The 27439-nt window shown below is 37.2% G+C and overlaps 1 protein-coding gene across 1 annotated transcript; it reads left to right on the top strand.

Annotated features, from left to right (window-relative positions):
• Nucleotides 1–5707: 5707 nt before the first annotated feature.
• LOC128651828 (gap junction beta-5 protein-like) lies at nucleotides 5708–11179 on the top strand. Its single transcript, XM_053704811.1, has 2 exons — nucleotides 5708–5845; nucleotides 8134–11179. Exon 2 carries the CDS (start codon nucleotides 8140–8142, stop codon nucleotides 8944–8946), a length of 807 nt encoding a protein of 268 aa, XP_053560786.1. The 5' UTR covers nucleotides 5708–5845; nucleotides 8134–8139; the 3' UTR covers nucleotides 8947–11179.
• Nucleotides 11180–27439: the final 16260 nt, after the last annotated feature.

The raw sequence follows: 27439 nt of genomic DNA, 5'->3' as shown, positions 1-27439 counted from the left end.
GTATTCAACCAGATTATGGTGTCATGTGAAAATGGGCATTTTTACATGATGAAGACTGTACTGTGAAATTATAGTTTTACAAGGCTACATATCTGTTACAATGTTTTAATACCTTATACTAAGTATGTGCAATGTTACTATAAGTGACAAATAACAATAATAATCTATATTGCTAGTTAGAGAAACATGAATTGTTGATTCTATTTTTGTCAAAAAATGTATAATGTTATAGGAAACATAATAACAAAACTAAGAAATATATGAAACAATTTAACAAAATAAGAGACATTCTTATATAAAGTAATATAACAAACAAGATGTATGTTTTTATAAAGCCTTATAACAAAAATTATGATTATATATAAACCTGATTGAATGGTATTGTTTGTATGCTCGGCCTGTAATCTGAGTGATGAGCATGTACAAGCAATATATGCTCTCATGTCCTTCATTACCTGACTGAGATTACGAGTTTTTGTCGGTAATGGTGTGCAGTGCTAATGCTCCTTTTTTTCTCACCGCTCACTTAAGACAACGCTGGTATTACGAGTTTTCTGCAAGCCGGCGTTAGCCTCACAAAAGTGGGCGTTGAGCAAAATTTAGCTCCACATCTCACCTCAATACCAGCGTTGCTTAAGTCAGCGGTAAGCTGGTGTAACGTGCTCGTGCACGATTTCCCCATAGGAAACAATGGGGCTGAGCTGGCTGAAAAAAAAACTAACACCTGCAAAAAAGCAGCGTTCAGCTCCAAATGCAGCCCAATTGTTTCCTATGGGGAAATACTTTTTACGTCTGCACCTAACACCCTAACATGAACCCCGAGTCTAAACACCCCTAACCTTACACTTATTAACCCCTAATCTTCCGCCCCCGACATCGTTGCCACCTGCATAATATCATTAACCCCTAATCTGCCGCTCCGGACACCGCCGCCACCTACATTATACTAATGAACCCCTAATCTACTGCCCCAAACATCGCCGAACCCTACATTATATTTATTAACCCCAAATCTGCCCCCCCTCAACATCGCCGCAACTATATTAAATTTATTAACCCCTAATCTGCCGCCGCCAACGTCGCCGCCACTATAATAAATTTATTAACCACTAAACCTAAGTCTAACCCTAACCCCCCCTAACTTAAATATAATTTAAATACATCTAATTAAATTATTCCTATTTAAAACTAAACTATCTCAGGATTTATTTTTATTTTACAGGCAAGTTTGTATTTATTTTAGCTAGGTACAATAGTTATTAAATAGTTATTAACTATTTAATAACTACCTAGCTAAAATAAGTACAAATTTACCTGAAAAATAAACCCTAACCTAAGTTAAAATTACACATAACACTACACTATCATTAAATTAATTATATAAAATAACTACAATGAATTACAATTAAATTAAATAAACTAAATTACGAAAAACAACAAACAATAAATTACAGAAAATAAAAAAGAAATTACAGATATTTTAAACTAATTACACCTAATCTAATCCCCTAACAAAATAAAAAAGCACCCCCAAAATAAAAAAAATCCCTACCCTATACTAAATTACAAATAGCCCTTAAAAGGGCCTTTTGCGGGGCATTGCCCCAAAGTAATCAGCTCTTTTACCTGAAAAAAAAAATACAATACCCCCCCAACATTAAAACCCACCACCCACACACCCAACCCTAATCTAAAACCCACCCAATCCCCCCTTAATAAAACCTAACACTAACCCCCTGAAGATCACCCTACCTTGAGACGTCTTCACCCAGCCGGGCACAAGTCCTCCAAGAAGCCGGGCACAAGTGGACCTCCAGAGGGGCAGAAGTCTTCATATGATCCGGCCAGAAGAGGACATCCAGACCAGCAAAAGTCTTCATCCAGGCGGCATCTTCTATCTTCCTCCATCCAGAGCGGAGTGGGTCCATCTTAAAGAAATCCGACGCGGAGCATCCTCTTCCATCCGACGGCGACTGAAGAATGAAGGTTCCTTTAAGTGACGTCATCCAAGATGGCGTCCCTTCAATTCCGATTGGCTGATAGAATCTTATCAGCCAATCGGAATTAAGGTAGGAAAAATCCTATTGGCTGATGCAATCAGTCAATAGAATTGAAGTTCAATCCTATTGGCTGATCCAATCAGCCAATAGGATTGAGCTCGCATTCTATTGGCTGTTCCAATCAGCCAATAGAATGCGAGCTCAATTCTATTGGCTGATTGCATCAGCCAATAGGATTTTTCCTACCTTAATTCCGATTGGCTGATAGGATTCAATCAGCCAATCGGAATTGAAGGGACGCCATCTTGGATGACATCACTTAAAGGAACCTTCATTCTTCAGTCGCCGTCGGATGGAAGAGGATGCTCCACGTCGGATGTCTTCAAGATGGACCCGCTCCGGATGGAAGAAGATAGAAGATGCCGCCTGGATGAAGACTTCTGCCGGTCTGGATGTCCTCTTCTGGCCGGATCGGATGAAGACTTCTGCTCCTCTGGAGGTCCACTTGTGCCTGGCTGGGTGAAAACATCTCAAGGTAGGGTGATCTTCAGGGGTTAGTGTTAGGTTTTATTAAGGGGAGATTGGGTGGGTTTTAGAGTAGGGTTGGGTGCGTGGGTTTTAATGTTGGGGGGGTATTGTATTTTTCTTTACAGGTAAAAGAGCTGATTACTTTGGGGCAATGCCCCACAAAAGGCCCTTTTAAGGGCTATTTGTAATTTAGTATAGGGTAGGGTTTTTTTATTTTGGGGGTGCTTTTTTATTTTGTTAGGGGGATTAGATTAGGTGTAATTAGTTTAAAATATCTGTAATTTCTTTTTTATTTTCTGTAATTTAGTGTTTGTTGTTTTTCGTTTTTAGCTAGGTTGTTATTTAATAGTTAATAACTATTTAATAACTATTGTACCTAGTTAAAATAACTACAAACTTGCCTGTATAATAAAAATAAACCCTGAGATAGCTACAATGTAACTATTAGTTATATTGTAGCTAGCTTAGGGTTTATTTTATCGGTAAGTATTTAGTTTTAAATAGGAATAATTTATTTAGATGTATTTAAATTATATTTAAGTTAGGGGGGTGTTAGGGTTAGACTTAGGTTTAGGGGTTAATACATTTAATATAGTAGCGGCGACGTTGGGGGCGGCAGATTAGGGGTTAATAAATGTAGTTAGGTGTTGGCAATGTTAGGGACGGCAGATTAGGGGTTAATAAAATTTAACTAATGTTTGGGAGGCGGGAGTGTGGCGGTTAATACATTTATTACAGTGGTGGAGATGTCCGGTCGGCAGATTAGGGGTTAAATAATTTTATTATAGTGTTTGCAATGTGGGGGGGCCTCGGTTTAGGGGTTAATAGGTAGTTTATGGGTGTTAGTGTACTTTTTAGCACTTTAGTTAAGAGTTTTATGTTACGGCATTAGCCCATAAAACTCTTAACTACTGACTTTTAAATGCAGTAGGAGTCTTGGAGGTAGAGGATGTACTGCTCACTTTTTCCAGCGATCGTAATACCGGCGTTAGGAAAATCCCATTAAAAAGATAGGATACGCAATTGACGTAAGGGGATTTGCGGTATGCTAAAATCACGGAAAAAAAGTGAGCGGTACACCTGTACCTGCCAGACTCTTAATACCAGCGGGCGTTAAAAAGCAGCGTTGGGACCCCTCAACGCTGCTTTTTAAGGCTAATGCAAGACTCGTAATCTAGGCGATTGTATTTTCAATTTCTAACAGATGCTTAATATATATGCAATATGTATAGATGACAAACATTCAGAAAAAGCTTAAAAAAAATTCCCTTGAAAACAAGAAGCTAAAATTAAGAACAATAAGCAACATTACACAAACACTCATCAATAATCCTTTAGGTAATTTGATAGTTTAAGACAAGCCAAAGAGGGAAGATAGTTGCATGATATATGAGCTATGAATACATTAAAGGATTATTGCATAAACATTCCTATATGCACATATTATGGTCTAACAACTTGTACAATGATTAAGTGAAAGTGTTTCTGGTTCCTAATAATGCAACTTGATCTACAAAGTAGATGATAATATCTTTGCAATATCTCTGAAAAAACTGGACCAGGAGCTAATCAGTGATATAGGTTTAATGGGACTCTATGCATACACAAGACCTTTCAGAGAGATCTGTGAAAGGGGCGAGGTATCTCTGAAGATATATTAAAGGCAAGTTTTGTCTTGAAAGCTCAGTATCACATAAAGGGATGTTTCCTATCTTTCTAGATTAGCAGAGGTAAATACAGTGTGGTTTGCAATGGAAAACGTTTACTGCAATGCCAGAAACTAAACTGGGATGAAGGACTTCCATATTCATCTTACAATGTAAATTATATAATGAAAATAAAAGTGAGTAGAACTTAAAATGCACTAACAACTATTCATCAGCAAATATTATAGAAAATTTGTTAAATAAAATAACTGATATTGGTCACGTCTAATATTTCCCCCCTTTATCAAAAGTAAAATTTGAATATTCCAAATGTTGATTCTCATAGGCTTCACTATAATCATATATAAGCATATGTAATATTTCACTATTATATACCAAAATATATATACATATATATATATATATATATATATATATGTTGCATTTACTTATCCCTGCAAACATGGCTTAGATGTAGACATATATATATATATATATATATATATATATATATATATATATATATATATACAGTATATATATATATATATATATATATATATACAGTATATATATATATATAAACATTATTAAAAACATTGTTGCAAGCATTGCTGTGATATAGTGCCCAAGACATGTGCATTCTCGTGAGAGTACATAAGTATGCTCTCCTGAATATTAAATAGTATTTAATAGATGACACAAAGAAAACAAAGAGAATCTGAAAGCAATGTCATTTTTGTTTTATTACACACTTTGGGGATACTTATCAAAGGTATTTCAGACCTGATCCAACAGTGCGCATCAGGTTCACCAGACCTCGCTGAATGCAGAGAGCAATACGCTCTCCGAATTCAGCATTGCACCAGCAGGGGGGTGTCAATCAACCCGATCGTACTCGGGTTGAATTCCAGCGATATCTGTCCGCCTGGTCAGAGCAGGCGGACAGGGTTATGGAGCAGCGGTCTTTAGACCACTGTTTCTTAACTGTTGTTTCTGGCGAGCCTGCAGGCTCGCCAGAAACACGGGCCCTCAAGCTCCATTCAGAGCTTGATAGATAGGACCCTTTATTTGAATCATGAAAGTTTAATTTTTGACTTTCCTACCACTTTAAGGCAGCTTTTCATATTCAGAAGAAGTGACTTTGAGATAATTGATAGCTTCAGTATACTAGCCCATACCATCAACACTGGAAAACTATTCCCCACATCAACTTAGTAAAGTTGTGACTTGTAAGCTTTCACATTAACTCCTTCAAAATATTATTTCAAAATAATAATTATTTTCTATTTTCTGTATTTCATTAACTATTAACATTCTTGCCTAAAGCCCATGTTTAAGCATTGCCAACAGCTTATTTCTGCATAAACAAAGCATCATACAGGGTTAACACTCTACCTTTTAAAAAAATAAATCAGAACACACCTTTCCTAACTCTGCAGATTTGATTGGTTTAGAAACACACAGATCCTGTTTCCAGCTAAAGTAACTCTGTGAAAATACATGAAAATTCTGGCACTCCCTGTAACCAGATCTCTGATTCATAATACAAAACTTTTTTTTTTCCAGCACACCATATGAAAATGACCTGGAGAATAACATAGATTACTGTGGTAATGTAGATTCCAAGGGTCTGAGACTGACATTTTTGCTCGTACAGAAAGAGTACAAGTAAGTAAAAATGCTGTGGGGGTACTTGTATATTACAGTTTGCCTCATAGGTGAGTTTCAGAGATTGCATTAGGGCCACTACTTACTAGAATATTGTTGTGGTACAAAAGTTCAATTTATTTCCCATGTACATGTAAAAATACTTGAATTCGCTTGAATTACAATCCTTTAGAAAAAACTTATGAACTGATTTATCTAGAAAAAATCAACAAAGACTTGAAGAAAATCATCAGATACGTTTTTCTAAAGGAATGGAATCAACCCCTTAATGTGACATAGTGATGTTTTGTTCCACTACAATACTTATGAGCCTCATGTGTTTTTTGTAGTAGAAAAAGTTGAAAACTATTTTATAAAGAAGCAAAGTGACTAAAAAACTGAACTCTCAATTGTACCTTGAGCTGAAGTTTTATAAATGTTTGAGATTTTCGTTACTTACATGTGACACATGGTGTTGTGGTTAATGACTAACATGACGCGGATACAGTACATGGTCTTATCTGCATATATACAGAAGTATATATGCATACTTCTGTAAATATATTTTTTAATGGCTGACACTCACATGTTCTGAATTTCCCAGGATACTATTCTAAAAGTAGCTATTTTATCTGTTGCTAAAACTTGTAAAATATGATAGTTCAAATTCACCTTTATCAATTATTTTGAGGAAAAAAAGACATGCTTTATGTTACATCCAATCTTAGATATTTGGTTTTTAAAATTAGGAAACAATTGTAATAGGAAAATGTAATTAAACTTTTCAACTTGTTTTCAAGTCAATTTAAAAACTTTTTAACACTGTACTGCATAAACAATATTAAACACATACATTACATCTAGATAATCTAATATGAACAGTTATACTTTTGATGGCTAAGTGTCATATACATTTTATTCAAGTTTGATATGAGCCTGAGTATTTATTAACATTAATCAGCATTGTTAAACTAAAATAGCATTTGAGAAATACACAAATGTTAATTGTAATTACAAATTAGGTCATATTTCAAGCTATTTTTATATGAAGTGGAAAATATAAATGTATTTCCTTAGTCTAATATTACTCTGTTAAACATATGGTTAACTTTTGCCAAAATGTCTCAGTTTTGCTGGGACAGTACAATTTTCCAATTTATTTTGGCCTTCTCTCCTGTCCCAAAAGTTGGTTCCAAATCTGCTCTGAGATGTGAGTTTGGCATTGATGTTAATCTGTGGGAATCAGACTTAAAGGGACACTGAACCCAAATTTTTTCTTTTGTAATTCAGATAGAGCATACAATTTTAAGCAACTTTCTAATTTACTCCTATTATCATTTTTTTTTCATTCTCTTGCTATCATTATTTGAAAAAGAAGGCATCTAAGCTTTTTTTTGTTTCAGTACTCTGGACAGCACTTTTTTATTGGTGGATGAATTTATCCACCAATCAGCAAGGACAACCCAGGTTATTCACCATAAATGGGCCGGCATCAAAATTTACATTCTTGCATTTCAAATAAAGATGCCAAGAGAATGAAGAAAAATTGATAATAGGAGTAAATTAGAAAGTTGCTTAAAATTTCATGCTCAATCTGAATCACGAAAGAAAAAATTTGGGTACAGTGTCCCTTTAAGGTCTTTGTTGGTCTTGGGTATAATTTTATTTTCAAATTGGGAATCTTATAAGAGATGAATTGTAAAAAATATAATGAACTTGCATCTTTGATTCTCCTGCAGCTTACAGGTTAGATTAAATAATACAAATTTACATTGAGTAGAGTAGGCGGAACTATTGAAAAATGTCAGTACTCCCATAGCATGCTTACTTCATTAATATGCTGCAAAGTGTCCTTGGAAATTGTTTTTAAATGTTGGTAGCTGTGATTTAGTGCCCAATGATCTAAAGCTCTCCACTCCGGCGAGATGATCTCAGAAGTCTCGTCGGTACAGCGATGTCCCTCAAACAGTTAAGTTAAAATTTATGTTTAAAAATATTATTTATATCACTATACAGGGTAATGAATGTGAATGGGAGACCCTTACATTACAATATAAGGTCTAAAACAATTCCAAAGATTTTACTTGATTTCTCTCCATGGCAGCAAGTTTTTCATCATCAGGCCCATAGTGAGAGACAAAACTAGACTCTTTCTCAAGAGGGGTCATTAAAGTGTGTGTTTCTGTAAAAATGAATTTGACAATATAGATGAAAATGTACTGAACATTGCTGACACTTACTTTCTGTGTGGTTATATGGTGCTAGCTTCTAACAGAGACAATTTATTGATCCAATTATCTCTCTAACAGGACACAATGAACTGGGAGTTATTTCAGGGTCTGGTTAGTGGAGTAAGCAAGTTTTCCACAGCATTTGGTCGCATCTGGCTCAGTGTGGTCTTCATCTTCCGTCTTCTTGTCTATGTGGTTGCTGCTGAACGAGTCTGGGGTGATGAACAGGGTGAATTTGACTGCAATACCCGCCAACCAGGATGCAACAATGTCTGCTATGATCATTATTTCCCAGTCTCACATATTCGACTCTGGGCTCTTCAACTGATTCTGGTTACCTGTCCATCTCTTCTAGTTATTTTGCATGTGGCCTATAGGGAGGATCGGGAAAAGAAGCACCTACAAAAGCAAGGAGAAAACTGTGGTCGGCTGTATTTGGACACTGGTAAAAAAAGAGGAGGCCTTTGGTGGACCTATCTCATTAGTCTTCTAGTCAAGGCTTTAGTTGATTTAGTTTTTCTCTATGTTTTTCACAGACTCTATCCAAACTATACTCTACCTAACTTGGTAAAATGCGACATTGTCCCATGTCCTAACATTGTAGACTGCTTCATATCCAGACCAACTGAGAAAAACTTGTTTACCCTCTTTATGATAGTGGCTTCAATTTTTTGCATCCTACTCAACCTGATTGAGATGACATACCTTATAGGAAAGAGATGTAAAGAGTGTATTGTACAGAGGAACATAAAAATAAAGAACCACCCCAGCCATGTAATTTCATACCTCCAACGGCAGGAGATGTTTCATGCTCATAACAAAGCTAATGTGGAGCTAGACAAGTTACATCTATGCATTCATGTGACACCACCAGAGACTGAATTAAAATAAGTGAAAGGCTACAGGGATATATATATATATATATATATATATATATATATATATATATATATATATTTAAATATATATTTGTCATTCTTTTACTTTCATAGAAATCTACAACATAGAAGGATTTGCTAGCCTTAATCTTGCCTTTGAAAAAACATTTTGAGAAAGAGGAAATGACTACACAATCAGGATAATAGACTGTGGAAATTTGTGATAACATAGATTTAAACACATTTACAGAATATAGTTTAGTTTCTATGAAACAAAGCAGTAGCATATAATAGTGATCTACTAGTAAACAGTCAAACTGGGTTCTCAAAAGGACATCAAAGGTTAACAAAAATGTTCTAATGTGTTGGAGCATTTTTTTATTGCACTATGGCTTTCATATAACTATGGTCTCCATAACACGCTTTCTGATGATTAGGTATTGGTTTTGGCCGATATGGGCATCCTATTTTAGAGTGATCAAAACCCAAAATGGATATGGCACCAAAAACCCCAGTGCAAATGAGTTTTCACTCAATATGGAAATATTATGGACGTAAATTTTAAAGTTGCTTAAAACTCTATGCTCTATCAGATTCATAATACAAACTTTTTGAGTTTCATATCCCTTTAAAGACCATATTTCTGCTTGCACATTACATGTATTATCTACTTCTGTATAAAGGTTAATTGTAAATGGTAATGGGAGAAATGGTACTGAACTTTGAAATGCCAGGTCATTCATATTACAGGTCAACCATAATGATATACAGCTTGTTTTTAAATTATAATATTCCCTCAAAACAAACATGTATATTGAACGGGCCAGTAACAAGCTGTTGGAACCTGATAGTATTATTTTACTTGAATAAAAGTAGATTCCATAAAAATCATCCCAGTGAGTGTACAGTAAAATATATAACATATTTTTTACAGCTGTTAGGTTACTTAAATGTAAAAAAAATGACTGAAGACTAAAAAGGTCCTGATGTTTTACAGGCAGAGAGAATCACTCAGGATATTTAGTCAACAAGGACAGTAAATCTAAATCTATAGGCTAGATTACAAGTGGTGCTCTAATTTGTTTTTTGGGGGCTTGCGCGCAAACTTTGCTAAAATCAAGCTTTTGACATAGGAACATTAGGGTGCGTATTACAAGTTGAAAGGTTTGTGTGCAAGTGAAACCTGGTGCATGCTAACTTCAGGACTTTGGATATTGTGGCCACATTTACTTCTTCTCCCCATAGATTTCAATGCAGCATGCTGTTAAAAAACCAAAAAACATCTTTTTTCCCAGGCGCTAACTAGACATGCATTATTATTATTTATTATTATTATTTTTATATATATATCTGATGATTTATTTTTTGTAAATAAAAATGTATCTATACCTATATGAATATATACAGGTATATATATTATATATATTGTATTTGAACATTAGAATGTAAAATATTTCTAATGAAAACACAGTAAAACACTTTATAACCAATTCAAATTTAATAAAAATATTTTTTCTAGTTTAGAGGCATTTAACTGGAAAGGGCTCCAAAGTGTAAATATATGTGTATATATGTCTATACATGTGTATATATACCCACGCACACACACATATATATATATATATATATATATATATATATATATATATATATATATATATATATATATATATATATATATATATATATATATTTATACTGTATATATACACATATTATAGGTTGTTCAAATCAAATACATTGCCATATACCATATCCCTTTAAAAGCCAGGAGCATTAATAATATTTCATGTCAATTAAAATGTTTTATATCAGAAAGCATATATGTGACTGTAATAGCTTATTTTAATGTATTTATTTTATGTTTGGTGAACATTTTTTTAACCCTTTATACTTTATGCTAGGTCTTTAGGCATGCTAATTCTGTTTGCACTTGAGCGCACCCGTTTACTTTCAACTTGTAATATGTGAGCTAGTTAGCGCAGTTGCGATAATGTTTATCGAGCCCCGCTCTAACATTAGGGCACCACTTGCAATCTAGCCCTATATGTTTATCTTTACAAAACATAAAAGAGTAAATTGAAAACCTCTATGTGTATGTTTAGAACTTAGTGGTCTATGTGTACTGTTATTAAGTTGCAAAGTATCACTTCATTTTGTATTATTTATTTATTTTGTATATTTTATTATGCTTGCACAGTCCTGTTTTATTACATGTAATAAATTTGACTTACTTACTAAAGTGATATTTGTGTAAACTGCTTTCTAAAATTATTTGCTTGAAATTTCTTAAAAAATATGTAAAACACTTACGTATGTGTGCTTAAAAATGGCGGCTTTTCCCTTCTTTTTACTCTGAGAACAACACATTTTACAAACTCCCTGGTGCCAATTTCAGACCATATGATTTGCTGCTTTGTATATATATGTTTCATATGTAAGTATGATTGACACCACCCTCACTGTTAGAGCACTATTCAGAAGCTGTCTAAGAGCCAAGAAAAGTACTGAATGTAATTAAAAAACAAGTTAAAAAAAGGGCAAGGAAGGATATGTGTAATGCAAATATAATGCAATGTTTTAACCCTAGAGTGCTAAGCATGTTATATTAACATGCTACTAGAAATGGGCTTCCAGGGCCAAGCCCAATAACCCCTTAACAACCACGATGTAACCTTATTGGCTATTATCCTTCCTTCTGGCTGCCGGAAAATGCAATCCCCATAGAAAGACCAGCGATGTACAGGATACGTCACTGATCCTTAAGGGGTTAAATGAACATGCAACACTAAAAAGCTTATCACCTATCCCCTGCAACATGAGATAGGTGATCAGCTTATATAAAGGCTGCTAAAGGGATGGGGCAACAGTCCCACACCCTTAATGCTTTAAAAGGACATTAACACTATGAGATGGTAATATAAAATAATAAATTATATATATATATATATATATATATATATATATATATATATATATATATATGTGTAAAACTCTGCAATATATTTTCATTATTTATTTTGTCCCCTTTTCCTGTAATTCCATTCTGAAATTGAGAGCATCCTGTAAGTCTATTGTGGACATAAAGTGACCTTGCTGAACAAAGGGCAGAATAGTCCTTATAGTTTCCATCTTGAAAGTTGGAATTCTTACAAATTGATTTAAAGTTTTCAGATCCAAAATTGGTCTGAAAGAATTTTCCTTTTTCAGTACAATGAAGAGATTTGAATAAAAAACCATTCCTTGTTCCTGCAAGGGAACTGGGACAATCACTCCCATGAGTTCCAGATCTGAAATATATTTCAGAAATGCTTGGGCTTTTATTGGGTGACTTGGAATATGGGTGAAAAAAAAATCTTCCCATAGGAGGTCTTATTCTGAATCTAATTTGTTATCCCTGAGAAATTATATTCTGCGTCCACGGATTTTGGACAGATTCTGACCAAAATTATTTAAAATGTTTCAGTCTGCCCCCTACCAGAAGAACTGGGTTGGGGGCCACACCTTTATGCTGTCTTAGGGGCTAGATTTGGTTTCTTATATTGTTTGGATTTATTCCAATTTGAAGAAGGTCTCCAGTTAGAGCCAGAGGGGCCGATTTATCAATGTCTGGCGGACATGACCCGCAGTAGCAGATCATGTCCACCAGACATCGATAAATGCAGACAGCATGCGCTGTCTGCATATAACATTGCGCAAGCAGTTCTGGTGAACTGCTTGTGCAATGCCACCCCCTGCAGATTCGCGGCCACTAGTCTGCCTGCTCTGAGCAGGCGGACAGGAATCGCCACAATTCAACCTGATTGAGTACGATTGGGTTGATTGACACCCCCTGCTGGCGGCCAGTCTGCAGGGGGCGGCGTTGCATCAGCAGCTCTTGTGAGCTGCTGGTGCAATGCTGAATACTGAGAGCATATTGCTCCACAAGACCTTTGATATTTTGGCCTCAAAGGCTCAATGTGCATAGGGGACGGGTCTTTTAATGCCAGAAAAAAAGGCATAAAAATATGCTCACCAAGCACAGCACGGATTGATGACGCGACATGAAGACTTTTTATATATATATAAAAATATATATATATATATAAATATATATATATGATGCTCAAATATCAGAGTATTGCAGTATGCATTGATACCTTTTTTATTGGACTAACATAATATTTCAAAGACAAGCTTTCGAGAGTTTTCCTCCCTTCCTCAGGACTGAAGCAATACTGATCAATCTGATATAGATACACATCACATACAACAAATGGAAGGGAGGGAGGGAGGGGGTGAGAGGGGTGTCATAAATAGCAGAGGATGGGTCTGGAAGAGAATGGTGCAGGGTAGCTGAGTGTAGCCAGAAAGAGTAAATAAACAAAAGAGAGTAAATAAGCAAGTTGAGAGGAAAAACAAAAGGAAAAAAGGGGGGGCAAGAACACCGCAGAGCATGGCATGCACAAATATAGCTACAATACTGAATGAAAACAAATGGATATAATAAAGGTGAAACGAAAATGTAGAGAAAAAGAAACCAATATAAGACAATAAGATGAGAGATTATAAAAAGTTTTTGTGGTGTGTGAGAAAACCAGAGTCTACATTGAGTCCTTCATTTCTGGTGTTGAAATGTGTGATCATTTTCATCTCAAATGTCTATCGTTCATCTTTTAAATTCCCTTTAAGAACTTTAATCCTAAGGTTTAGGATGCAATGACCAGTCTGGGTGAAGTGATGACCAACAGGGGTACACTATTCATTTTCTTTGTGGTTTTTGATAGAGTGTTTGTGTAGATTCATTCTGAGATGCAACTTTAGGCCAGTTTCTCCAATGTAGCAACCTCTGTCACACGCTGTACACTGTATCATGTACACAACATTAGCAGATGGGCATGAATAAGATCCTTTAATATTGTATGATGTGTTATTGTATCTGGCTGTGCTGTTGTCACATATATGTTGACATAGTTTGCAGAGTGATTTGTAGCATCGTGCAGTGTCATTCTGTGTAAGCTTCTGTTCTGTGGTTAATTTGCTGCGGACCAATCTCTCTCTCAGGTTAGGCGGTTGTTTGAATGCTAGTATCGGGGATTCAGGAAATATTTTTTGGAGTGTGGGGTCCTCTGAAGTTAGTGGTTGTAGCTCTTTAATAATTTTGCGTACTCCTTTCAGAGTAGGGTTGTAAGTGATTACTAGAGGGGTTCTTGTTTTGTTTTCCTTTTCTTTGTATTGTAGGAGCCTTTCCCGTGGTGTTTTTAGGGCAGATTTTATTTTTTTAGATATTGTCCTTTCCTTATAGCCCTTTTGCCTAAATGACTCTGACAGTATACTCAGGTGCTGATCTCTGTCTTTTGTGTCAGAGCAAATGCGGTGATATCTGATTGCCTGACTTTAGATGATATCTTGTTTAGTGTGATTGGGATGGAATCTGGAATTGTGGAGGTAGCTGTACCTGTCTGTGGGTTTCTGTACACAGATGAATGAAGGATGCCATTGGTGACAGTTATTGTGCAGTCCAAGAAACTCACACTATGATAAGAAAGTTAATTTTAAGGTTCATTGACGGGTGAAATGGATTGAATGATTTGTGGAAATCTAAGAGGCTTTCTTCTCCTTCTGTCCATATTATGAAAATATCATCAATGTTACAATAATATGTATAAGGTTTGTGGGGCTGAGTACATAAGAATCTGTATTCTAGGTCAGCCATGAAAAGATTAGCGTATTGGGGTGACATTTTGTGCCCATCACTGTCCCTGTCATTTGTAGGTAGTAATTGTTATTAAAACTGAAATAGTTATGTGTGAGTATGAATTCTATAAGCTGGGCAATAGTTGCACTATCACATTTGTGTGTTAGTTGGTGGGATGAGAGAAATTTACTGCAGGCCTTAATACTATCCTTATGTGGGATGTTGCTGTATAAGGATTCCACATCCACAGTAACTAGTATAGTGTTTACAGGTAGTTCATTTATCTGGTTAAGTTTATTAAGGAATAATATATTTGTTCAGTGAGTGTTCCCATACCTGTTATAATGGGCCGTCCTGGGTTTGCTGGCTTGTGGATTTTGGGCAGCATGTAGAAGGTACCCATCTGAGGATTGGAAGGTACCAGATTTTATAATTCTTGCTGTATGTGTTTAGGAAATGTTTTGATAACTTTTGTGAGTTTAGCTGAATATTCCTTGGTGGGGTCCTTTTCCAGTTTTTGTAGTAGTTTACATCAGACAACTGTCTGTAACCTTCTGTAGTGTAGTCCTGGGTGTTCATGACAACTACTGATCCACCCTTGTCCGCCAGCTTGATGATAATGTTATTATTATTCATCAAGTTTCCCAAGACATTCCTTTTTTTTCTCTTGTGTGGTGACTTGGGATGCCACTCTCAGGCAAAAACGTTCTATGTAACTGTATAATCAGATGTTACGTCCTGCTGTCGGTGTAAATTTTTTTGGTTCTTTTTCCTACCATTATTATCCTTGTTAAGAGTGGTGGGTTTTTTTGGCATAAAATAATTCCTTAAATCTCAATCTTCTGAAAAATTCTTCCAAGTCTGAATATAACTGGATGTGATCCAGATTTGAGTTAGCCCCTTGGATAAGACTAATTTTTCAGGTATTGAAAGGTGATCATTAGAGTAACAATCCCAGTATTGTCCGTGAATTGTTCTTGGTAGTTAGCAGGCTCAGTTTGGTTTTGGTCATTGGTAGTTCTGGTTGGAGTTAGTTGGTTTTCAGTGGAGCAATCAGTTGATCTTTTATTTGGGCTTTCTTTGTGCTGCGTGAGGCCAGCCAGTTTATTGTACCCCTGTTGGTCATCACTTTACCCAGACTGTTAACTTCATTCTAAATCTTAGGATTCAAGTTCTTAAAGGGAATTTCAAAAACTCTCATGAACAAAAGACGTTTGAGATGAAAATAATCAGACATTACAACACCAGAAATGAAGAGCTCAATGTAGACTCACACACTACCAAAACTTTGTATAATCTTTCATCGTATTGTCTTATATTGGTTTCATTTTCCCTACATTCTCGCTTCAGTTTTATTATATCCATTTGTTTTCATTCATTATTGTAGCTATATCCGTGCATGCCATGCTCTGCAGTTTTCTTGCCCGACCCCCTTTTTTCCTTTTCCTCTCAACTTGCTTATTTACTCTCCTTTTTTTATTTACTCTTTCTGGCTATTCTCAGCTATACTGCACCATTCTCTTCCAGACCCATCCTCTGCTATTTATAACACCCCTCTCACCCCCCTTCTATCTGTTGTGTTTAGTGTTTTACTATATCAGATTGATCAGTATTGCTTGAGCATCTTATCTACTGGACTAATACGGCTAATCCAATCGTCACTATATATATATATATATATATATATATATATATATATATATATATATATATTTATATATACTCATACATAGGAAAAAAAAGCTTAATCAAAAGTGCCCCATCCATAGCTGAAAGTGTCTTTTAGAAAAGGAAATATACTTACCTCAAGACAACCATCCACCCATAGCAGACAGCCAAATCAGTACTGAAACATATCATCAGAGCTATTGGAACAGGAGTATAACTTTGATCTGTTAAGGAAGGCAGAAGATGAATCCCTGTGACCTAATTTACAGAGAGCCCATGAAAATTTTTCTCCTGAGGCAAAAACATAGTGACATGAGGCAGTACTCCCTTCACTTCCCTCTGACAAGCACTGTACTCTGGGCTTCAATATGCTCAGAAATGCCTTTCACTGAAGAAATGAAGCACATCATGCTTCAACCACCTTCTAATAAGGCAAAGTTTTAAACTGAGGTATGTGTGAGGTGGGTGGGGGATTTATAGGCTTTTGAGGTTTGGGAAACTTTGCCACCTCCTAGTAGGAATGTATACCCCATACATTACATCTTGTGGACTCTCGTCACCTATATGAAAGAAATATATGTATATAAGCCTAAACATATATATTTAAATTTAAATTTGCTGCTATCACTGCGCTACTTACCCCCTTTCGCTGTGCTTAGGTTCTGACGGCATCAGAACAAGGCTAGCATTGGAGCCTATAAAACTGCTCTCTCATGAGTGCATTGCTTCCCAGTATTGCGAATTGCTGACAACATGTAATAACAGCTCACTTTAGCGTGGGCTGGTATTAGGCAGTGGAGCGCAAATATTGCTTTCATGAAAGCGATATTTAGCGCTCCACTTGTAATCTGGCCCTATTTGTGTTGTCACAGTTTTTGCATTTTGTAGCCCCCATAGAAGCTGATCACCTATCTTGAAGAAGACACTGACACTGTCCTCTCTCTAAGCACACATACCCAAGCCTTCTCCCAGCCTTATGCTCTTTTCTCATGCTTAACCCCAGGTACTCTCCTTCCCTTACATCCAGACACTCTCTGCTGCCAAAACACACCAACCAGATGCCACATTTATGTCCCTATGACAAATCGGAAATTGCTGAGCTGCGTTACCCATAGAGAACCTATACGTATTTGGTATATATGTACTCAGGGAGAATGTAACATTGTTAATTATGTTTTTATTTACTTCTATGTACAACTACCTCTTCAAAAAACTTTCAAGAATCTAGAACAAAATGTAATTTTCTAAAAGAAATGTAAAAAAAAATAAGAGCACTTATTTTTGAAGCCATCACCAAACATCAGACAGCTGATCCAAAGGTCTTGACAAAGTCTGTGGAGGTCAGACGAAACGCGTAGTTGGATCGGTCTACAGTTATTCTAGCAACTTACAACATAGCATCACTACAAGATTGACCAGTTGCTTGCAACAGACTTCCTAAAGCGGATAAGAGTAGTACCAAGAGTCTGGAATGCCGCTGGGTTCCGTATGTTGACTTGAACTGAGCAATTTTAACTTTTAGTCTAGTAAGTGCAGTATACAGTGGGGCAAAAAAGTATTTAGTCAGCCACCAATTGTGCAAGTTCTCCCACTTAAGAAGATGAGAGAGGCCTGTAATTTTCATCATAGGTATACCTTAACTATGAGAGACAAAATGTGGAAACAAATCCAGACAATCAAATTGTCTGATTTGGTAAGAATTTATTTGCATATTATGGTGGAAAATAAGTATTTGGTCACTTACAAACAAGCAAGATTTCTGGCTCTCACAGACCTGTATCTTCTTCTTTAAGATTCTCCTCTGTCCTCCATTCATTACCTGTATTAATGACACCTGTTTCAACTTGTTACCAGTATAAAAGAAACCTGTCGACAACCTCAAACAGTCACACTCAATACTCCACTATGGTGAAGACCAAAGAGCTGTTGAAGGACACTAGAAACAAAATTGTAGACCTGCACCAGCCTGGGAAGACTGAATCTGCAATAGGCAAGCAGCTTGGTGTGAAAAATCAACTGTGGGAGCAATAATTAGAAAATGGAAGACATACAAGACCACTGATAATCTCCCTCAATCTGGGGCTCCACACAAGATCTCACCCATGGGGTCAAAATGATCACAAGAACGGTGAGCAAACATCCCAGAACCACACGGGGGGACCTAGTGAATGACCTGTAGAGAGCTGGGACCAACGTAACAAAGGCTACCATCAGTAACACACTACGCCGCCAGGGACTCAGATCCTGCAGTACCAGATGTGTCCCCCTGCTTAAACCAGTACATGTTCGGGCCCATCTGAAGTATGCTAGAGAGCATTTGGATTATTCAGAAGCAGATTGGGAGAATGTCATATGGTCAGATGAAACCAAAGTAGAACTGTTTGGTAGAAACACAACTTGTCGTGTTTGGAGGAGAGAGAATGCTGAGTTGCAACCAAAGAACACCATACCTACTGTGAATCATGGGGGTGGCAACATCATGCTTTGGGGCTGTTTCTCTGCAAAGGGAACAGGACAACTGATCCATGTACATTAAAGAATGAATGGGGCCATGTATCGTGAGATTTTGAGTGCAAACCTCCTTCCATCAGCAAGGGCATTGAAGATGAAATGTGGCTGGGTCTTTCAGCATGACAATGATCCCAAACACACCGCCCGGGCAATGAAGTAGTGGCTTCGTAAGAAGCATTTCAAGGTCCTGGAGTGGCCTAGCCAGTCTCCAGATCTCAACCCCATAGAAAACCTTTGGCAGGGAGTTAAAAGTCTGTGTTGCCCAGCAACAGCCCCAAAACATCACTGCTCTAGAGGAGATCTGCATGCAGGAATGGGCCAACATACCAGCAAAAGTATGTGACAACCTTGTGAAGACTTACAGAAAACGTTTGACCTCTGTCATTTCCAACAAAGGATATATAACAAAGTATTGAGATGAACTTTTGATATTGACCAAATACTTATTTTCCACCATAATTTGCAAATAAATTATTTCCAAATCAGACAATGTGATTGTCTGGATTTGTTTCCACATTTTGTCTCTCATAGTTGAGATGTAATTTTCATTGAGATATGATGAAAATTACAGGCCTCTCTCATCTTCTTAAGTAGGAGAACTTGCACAATTGGTGGCTGACTAAATACTTTTTTGCCCCACTGTATTGTGTGCTCAAAATAAATGTTTTAAGGTTTCACCTTGAATCTTGGTTGCGCTTCTTTGTGCTTATATCCATAATGTTCCTTTTTTCCTGAGTACTCCTTAGTGCTCTGAAAGTTTGGAAGCTGCACCAATGATTCTATAAAGAGGAGAGCTATCCAGTTCCAGGAAGCTAAGATTTTACATCAAAGTAAATAACCACATGTCTGTGGTTTTATGAAAGTGGGTATTCATCCTAAGATCTATATACCAGGACTGATAGAGTGAGCGCTCATTTGTGTGGAACTGTTCGGTCTATATTTTAATATACTCAAGACTGTTTAATTGATTTTTATATGTATATTGGGATTAAGTGGGCACCTGTCTACTACAATCTGTTTGTTAGCTATTTTTGATTTCTTATGTATTTGCACTTCTCCATTGCGCAGCTCTGAAATTGCATTTGTTGCAATACCTTACATATGGCTAGATTACGAGTTTTGCGGTACAGCTATACCACTGAAAAATTGTCCATTGCGTGTGGAATGGCCGGGAAAGCATATTACGAGTCGCGGTGGTATAGCTATACCGCAAGTATTTTAGCATGTAACATTGTCCATTCCGCAATCAAAAAAAATGACACGATCCATACCGCCATCTGAGAGCAGTAGTTATGAATTTTGTGTAACAAAAATGTTTCACAAAACTCATAACTAAACTGTTACAAAGTACACTAACACCAATAAGCTACCTATTCACCCCTAACCGCCACTCTCCCGCATCGCAAATCCTATATTAAATTTATTAAACCCTTAATCTGCCACCCACCCACATCGCCAACACTATTTAAATATATTAACCCCTAAACCGCCGCTCCCCAACATCGCTGACACTAAATAAACATATTAACCCCTAAACCGCCAGCCCTCAACATCGTAACTACTAAACTAAACCTATTAACCCCTAAACTGCCAGCCCCTCACATCGCAAAACACTAAATTAAACTATTAACCCCATAAACCTAACACCCCCTAACTTTAAATTAAAATTACAATATAACTATCTTAAAATAAATACAAACTTACCTGTAAAATAAAATTAACCTAACATTACTATTCTAATTAAAAAAAAAAAACTACCAATTAAAAAAATATAGATTACAAATTAAAAAAAAACTAACACTACCTAACAAATGTAAAATTACAAAAAATTGAGGGGGCGGAGCTAGCCAGCCGAGGAGATGGCTGACTTTTAATTGAGCTCCCGTGCCCTGTCTGAATGAGAGCGAGCCTGGCAACTAGCCACTTCTTTTTTCTAGCCCATAATAAACTGAAATGTGAAGTCTAACGTTCCGGTCAAGCTTGGTAAGCTTTTTTTTGCCGCCCCAAATACACCATCAGAGATAGCAGCTGTGCACTATGTTGGCCTGGATCTGCCTTCACTCTGTGCCGCCCGGAACCCAGATCGCCTACCTTGCAAGCAGCAACTAATTAGGCAAGTGCTTGACCGCCTATAACGTAGGGGCAACACCGCAGCCCCTGAGAGGGACTAAGCCGAGAGTCTTACCGGGACTTCTAGAGGAGACGGGTGACGCCGGAGAGGGCCGAAGCCTGCACTTCAGTTTGATGCGCACTTCTTGCGCAGCGCACTGGAACCACAACAGCAATCAATAAAACACATCAATATGAGGGTAAGATGCCCCAGCATAAACATCTTCACCTCTTGAATCACCAATGACCACTTTAATTAGCAAGCTGCAGGTATAACAAAAACATGCAATCTAAGACCTCAGACAATTACAAGAATAATTAAGTTGCTGAAGCAGGCTGTCTCCATTTTGGCACACTTTGCAAGAAACAAACAATTTATTATCTCCTAGACCTATTGCTCATAACACCTTAATGCTGCTCAGATAATCCTATCTCACTGGGGAATTATAAAAATAAAAGCTTCCTGCTAGTTGACACCTGAGGGAGTATACCCTCACATAGCAGGGGGAATACATCTGATACACAGTCACTGGACTTTTCAATCTTTGCACAGAGATAGGATCATAAATAAAATTACTGAACTCACCCATCAAAACCCTAAAAATGTCTCAGAAAAAAGGCAATAAATCTAATAAAGGTACAAAACAACTAAAAAAAAATTTCTCACACAATCAATAGCTTTTTTAAAGCCTTAGACACAAAAGTTGCTAGCCCTGTGGGGACTGACCCCTCACAACAAATATCTGACCAAAGCTCATCCGAATCTGAGTGTGGCCACCCGTCTGAGAATATCACCATCCCCACAGCTTTATTTAACAACATTCCTTCAAAAAAGGACTTCTCTACATTAGTAGCCCAGGTCAAACAATGTATAAAAGAGGAGATTTCTGATCTCAAAAAGGACATTTCAGAGATAGGGAACAGAGTGGAGTCCCTGGAAAGTACCGAAGACTCCCACGCATAAGCTATTACCGCTCTTCATAACACCATCCAATAACAAGGGGTTAATATCTCTGAACTCGAAAATAAACTAGACAACGCTGAGAATCGCAGCAGGCGACATAACATAAGACTACGGGGAGTACCTGAGACCATTCTGCCTGCAGATTTGAACCAATACTTACAAAATCTTTTCAGCACCCTAAGAAAGGAAGAGACACCATCAAAAGTCGACATAGACAGAGCTCATAGAACGTTACGTCCCAAACCACTGCCTTAACAACCACCAAGGGATATTATTGTTCGTATTACTAATTACCAAGTGAAAGAAGAATTAATGAAGCTAGCACGAGAACAGCAGCCCATCAGATTCGAAAACACTGAAATACAGGTGTACGCAGACCTATCCCAAAGAACCCTCACACAACGTAGAGATCTTAAACCACTCACAACACACCTGAGGAAAATGAATATACCATACAGATGGGGTTTCCCTTTCCACCTGATCATACTCTGGAAGGGCAGACGCTTCACGTGTTCCTCCATTACAGACATCCCAACAGTGTGTAATGAAGACTTCTCGCCGCCTGGATGGAGATGGATGTCCGGACTTCAGGAACCATGAGTAGATATTCTGGAGTTAGTGTTAAGTATTTTTTTTCTTTTTGGGGGTGGGGTTTTTTATGAGTAGGGCTTTGGGCAAAGTGTAAAATAGCTTAATGTCCTTTTAAGGGCAGTGAAAAAGAGTTGAATGCCCTTTTAAGGGCAATGCCCATGCAAATGCCCCTTTAGGGGCAATGGGTAGCTTAGGTTTTTTTAGAGTTAGGTTTTGTATTTTGGAGGGTTGGTTGGGTGGTGGGTTTTACTGTTGGGGGGGGGGGGATTTGTATTTTTTTACAGGTAAAAGAGCTGTTTAACTTAGGGTAATACCCTACAAAGGCCTTTTTAAGGGCTATTGGTAGTTTATTGTAGGTTAGTGGGTGTTTTTATTTGGGGGGGGGGCTTTTTATTTTTATATGGCTATTAGATTAGGTGTAATTGTTTTTATTTTTGATAATTTTGTTCATTATTTTTTGCGTGTTTATTATTTTTTGTAATTTTAGATTGTTTTAATTTTTTCGTAGTGTTAGGTTTTTTTACATTTCTAATTTAGACTTTTTAATTAGTAGTATTTTTATTTTATCAGAATAGTAATGCTAGGTTAATTTATAGTTTAAACTATTTCACAAGTAAGTATTTTTTTATTTTAAGAAGTTATATTGTAATTTTAATTTAAAGTTAGAGGGGTGTTAGGTTTAGAGGTTAATAGTTTAATTTAGTGTTTTCCAATGTGGGGGCGATGGTTTAGAAGGTAATAGGTTTATTTAGGGGTCGGCAATGTCAGTCAGCGATGGATTAGGGGTTAATAACTTTATTTAGTGGTGGTGATGTTGGGGAGCGGCAGATAAGGGGTTAATAGTGTTATTTAGTGGCAGCAATGTCAGGGAGTGGAGGATTAGGGGTTAATAGCTTTATTAGTGTCAGCAATGTCGGGGAGCAGCGGATAAGGGGTTAATAACTTTATTTAGTGGCGGCGATATCGGGGAGTGGCGGAATAGGGGTTAATAATTTGTATTAGTGTCGGCGATGTCGGGGAGCGTCGGATTAGGGGTTAATAGCTTTTATTTTGTGACGGCGTTGTCGGGGAGCGGCGGATTAGGGGTGTTTAGACTAGGGGTTTATGTTAGGTTTAAATGTAACTTTCTTTTCCCCATAGACATCAATGGGGTTGTGTTACAGCAATCTCCATTCCGCACTTCAGGTGTGATGTCTATGGGGGAAAGCGTGCACGTCAAATCAGCCCATGGCTTTTGTGCGGTATGGATCTTAACGCACCATATCGCACAGCACAAGGAGGCTTTTCAGTAACTCGTAATGGCAAAACTATGAAGAATGAAATAACGCAATTTTTTGGCATTATTTTCGCACCCTGTTTAGTGCAAAACTAGTAATCTAGGTGATAGAAACATATAATTTGACGGTAGATAAGAACCAAAAATGCCCATCAAGTCTACCCATATTACGTTTCATTTTTCTTAGGATAGCTTATGCATGTCTCAGGCATTTTTAAATTATTTTACCACCTCAATTGTAAGTTTATTCCATTAATCCACAACCCTTTCTGTAAAAAAATGCTTCCTCACATTTCTCCTGAAACTGCTACCCTCTAACTTAAGATTGTGACCCCTTGTTTTGGAATTTTTTTGTGTGGAAAATGCTGTATTTAAAGTTTTCTATCATGTTACCACTTTCCCTTCAAGAAGTTTACTGAGGCCGTATCATTTTCATAGCACCTCCCACACCAGTGCTGCCCTCTATTGGTCAGAAAGAGAGAGGAAGCTTTCCTTTGCTATTTTGTCAGCACAGCTAAAAGACAGGGGAAAGTGTGCATGCAGTCCACTACTACCATAAATTGTGCAGTCACACATGTAGGGAAATTGTAGAGGTCAGCCAGCTCAGAATGCAATGAACCAGTGATCATGACTAACGGGCCGATTTATCAATGTCTGTCCGACATGATACGCTGTAGCGTATCATGTCCGCCAGACATCGGTGAATGCCGACAGCATACACTGTCGGCATTTGACATTGCACAAGCAGCTCTGGTGAACTGCTTGTGCAATGCCGCCCCCTGCATATTTGCAGATAATCTGCCGATAGCAGGGGGTGTCAATCAACCCAATTGTATAGGATTGTGCGGATTGATGTCCGCAGCCTCAGAGGCAACAGACCAGTTAAGGAGCAATTGTTCTAAGACTGCTGCTTCATAACTGCTGTTTCAGGTGAGCCTGAAAGCTCACGCGGGAACAGGGGCATCAGGGGCCATTCGGCCCTTGATAAATTGGCCCCAAAAACTCTCCTGCCAGGTGCTGCCTGAAGCGTTTTTCTGGATTGCTATATTCCCTAAGTATAAATTTAGGAAATATATATATATATATATACAGTGTATATATAAATATATATATATAGCGAAAAAGTATTTTGATCCAAGGCAAAGTTTTTAAAAGCAAAAAGTCTTTATTCAAATCCACGTATGGTAAAAACACATGGGAGTACCAAGGCACATAAAAGATATACACACAAAGGCATAGGCTAGAAGAGCGGTGAGTGGGCGCAGCATATTGCTGCATTTGGGCACGGGCTGCTCTAGGAGGTCCCACCTTGCACCGCAAGTGTCAGTAACACCGAGGATTGATATCCGCCTCTGCTTGTTTGTATAATTGGGTCTTTTTGAATGTGTACTACAAAGTGAACTCTCACGCATATCACAGAAGGAGATACACATCACGCAGAGTCTTGTTTACAGTTGTATACTATATTGTGCAGTTTATTGAACACTATTTCTTTGCGACTATATATATATATATATATATATATATATATATTATGGTGTAAATTTTGTCTAGTGGTTGTTGAGCCCTGATAACAAAATGATTGCTTTTTTAAGATAAAAAAAAGGCTTGCTTGCACAGACCTGTGAGATTGTGTCTATTTGCAGAGGGCAATACCTATGGGATTAACCTCTTAAGGACATATGACGGAATTTTTCCGTCATAAAACAATTGAGCAAACAGAAAGCTGTGTCCTTAAAGGGTTAAGAAAATATATAAATGTTTGGTATTTGTCAGCTCAAGAGATATGAAAAATATTATATTACTATTTTTTTCCCTTTCTGCTTACCACTATGTTCTCAAAATATATCAACAAGAAAATGTCAAGAATGAACATGCACAAATATTTCTGTGAAAAAATAAAGAATGCCTACATTTAAAGCTTTTTTTTTCTGGTTGGAGATTTGTATGAATAAATACCTGTTTTTATTTTTATATTGCTTAAGATGTGAACATTTCCAAAATATATACTTTTATGTAATGTAAATGTATGTAATGTAATCAGGTATGTGGAGTAGTTTGGACTTATAAACCAGGTAATGGTGATTTTGTGTTTAGCAAGGAGGGGGAAAACTTTTGCACTCTTAATAACTGTGTGTCAATATTGCCCCTAAAATAATGAATACTTATTTACTCTTAATCTTGGAATGTCCAGAAGGGCCAGTGCTTTTCCGTTTCTGATAACCATAGAAGGGAAAATGAGATTGCAGTCTTTTTCCCCATAGCTGCCTGCAGTGATGTCATAAGGTGGTGAATTACCTGCTGAAGCATGTAGTTGGAGACAGAAATCTAGGGGTTGAGGGAGAGGGAGTTGGAAGTCCATATCTCAGCCTCAAGCCACTTACAGGGATAAGTGACCCCTAATTTGAAAGATGGGAATCTGCCCCCTGTAAGTTGCAGATGATCAGTGTAAAATACCTCTGTTTCAAATGAGTTGTAACTTGTCCCCCCCTAGGATGCAAGCAATCACTGTTAAAAATGGTTATCACCTGCCACACTAGAAATAAAAAGTGATTTCTTGGTGCTTAGAGAGGGGGCTAATACAGAGTTAATTTCTTCCCATCCGATTTAATTAAAGCGGTCTGAGGCGCCTTGTATGAAAGAGGGGCTAGTGATCACCTGCCCCAAGTAGACAGTCGTACTGTTTGAAAAGGGGGAGGTAGCATTTTAGAGCCCCCTTTCATAAAACACAAATGTGTATGAGACCCCAGTTTAAAAAAGATAACCCCTATTTTTGAGTGTGAGGTCTCAAAATCCCTATCAATAGTATGTGATTGCCAGTTTTATGCCAATCATCTACGTAATGTATTAACTGTATGAGGGACAGTGGCCATAAAGGTGCCCCTATTCACTAAAAACATACAACATACAGACACATAATACCCCTCGCATAAAAGAGGGGATTGCCCATAATCAAATAAGTGGTCTCATGCTCGTTGAATAGCAGGTGATTGCTATATAAATGGCAATCACCTGTATACTTGCTCCCTTTTCGAGTCCTCTGGGCTATAAAAGGGACCCTTGAACCATAAAGTATGCTCTACAACAAGACAAGTGACCCTCTTTTGAAAGAGGTGAGGTCTATCTTTCAAAAGATGGTTCATATGGAAAATATTAGGGCAGAGTATCCTTAATGCTGCCCCACGCAATACATAACTTAAAGGGACACTGAACCCAAATTTTTTCTTTCCTGATTCACATAGAGTATGCAATTTTAAGCAACTTTCTAATTTAATCCTATTATCAAGTTTTTTTCATTCATTTTCTATCTTTATTTGAAAAAGAAGGCATCTAAGCTAAGGAGCCAGCAATTTTTGGGTTCAGAACCATAGCCAGCACTTGTTTATTGGTGCTGTCCAATCAGCAAGGACAACCCAGGTTGTTCACCAAAAATGGGCCGGCATCTAAATTGACATTCTTGCTTTTCAAATAAACATACCAAGAGAATTAATAAAAAATGATAAAAGGAGTAAATTAGAAAGTTGCTTAAAATTGCATGCTCTATCTGAATCACAAAAGAAAAAAATTGGGTTCAGTGTCCCGTTAAGAGCCTTTATTTTAAAGCAGCAATTCTTCTTTTTAAAATGAGTGATCTTGTGTCTGCTGCAAAGACAGAGGTGGATACTGAGGTCCCTGCTGTCAGCTTAGACAGCAGAGTTATAGCTGGGGCA

The sequence above is a fragment of the Bombina bombina genome, chromosome 3, assembly GCF_027579735.1.
Source record: "Bombina bombina isolate aBomBom1 chromosome 3, aBomBom1.pri, whole genome shotgun sequence".
Lineage (NCBI taxonomy): Eukaryota > Metazoa > Chordata > Amphibia > Anura > Bombinatoridae > Bombina > Bombina bombina.
Note: the sequence above shows the minus strand (reverse complement) of the source record. Positions and strands in the feature narration are given on the sequence as shown.

Bases quoted from the DNA above. Each gene is read 5' to 3' on its own strand.
- LOC128651828 (XM_053704811.1), top strand. From the start codon at position 8,140: ATGAACTGGGAGTTATTTCAGGGTCTGGTTAGTGGAGTAAGCAAGTTT.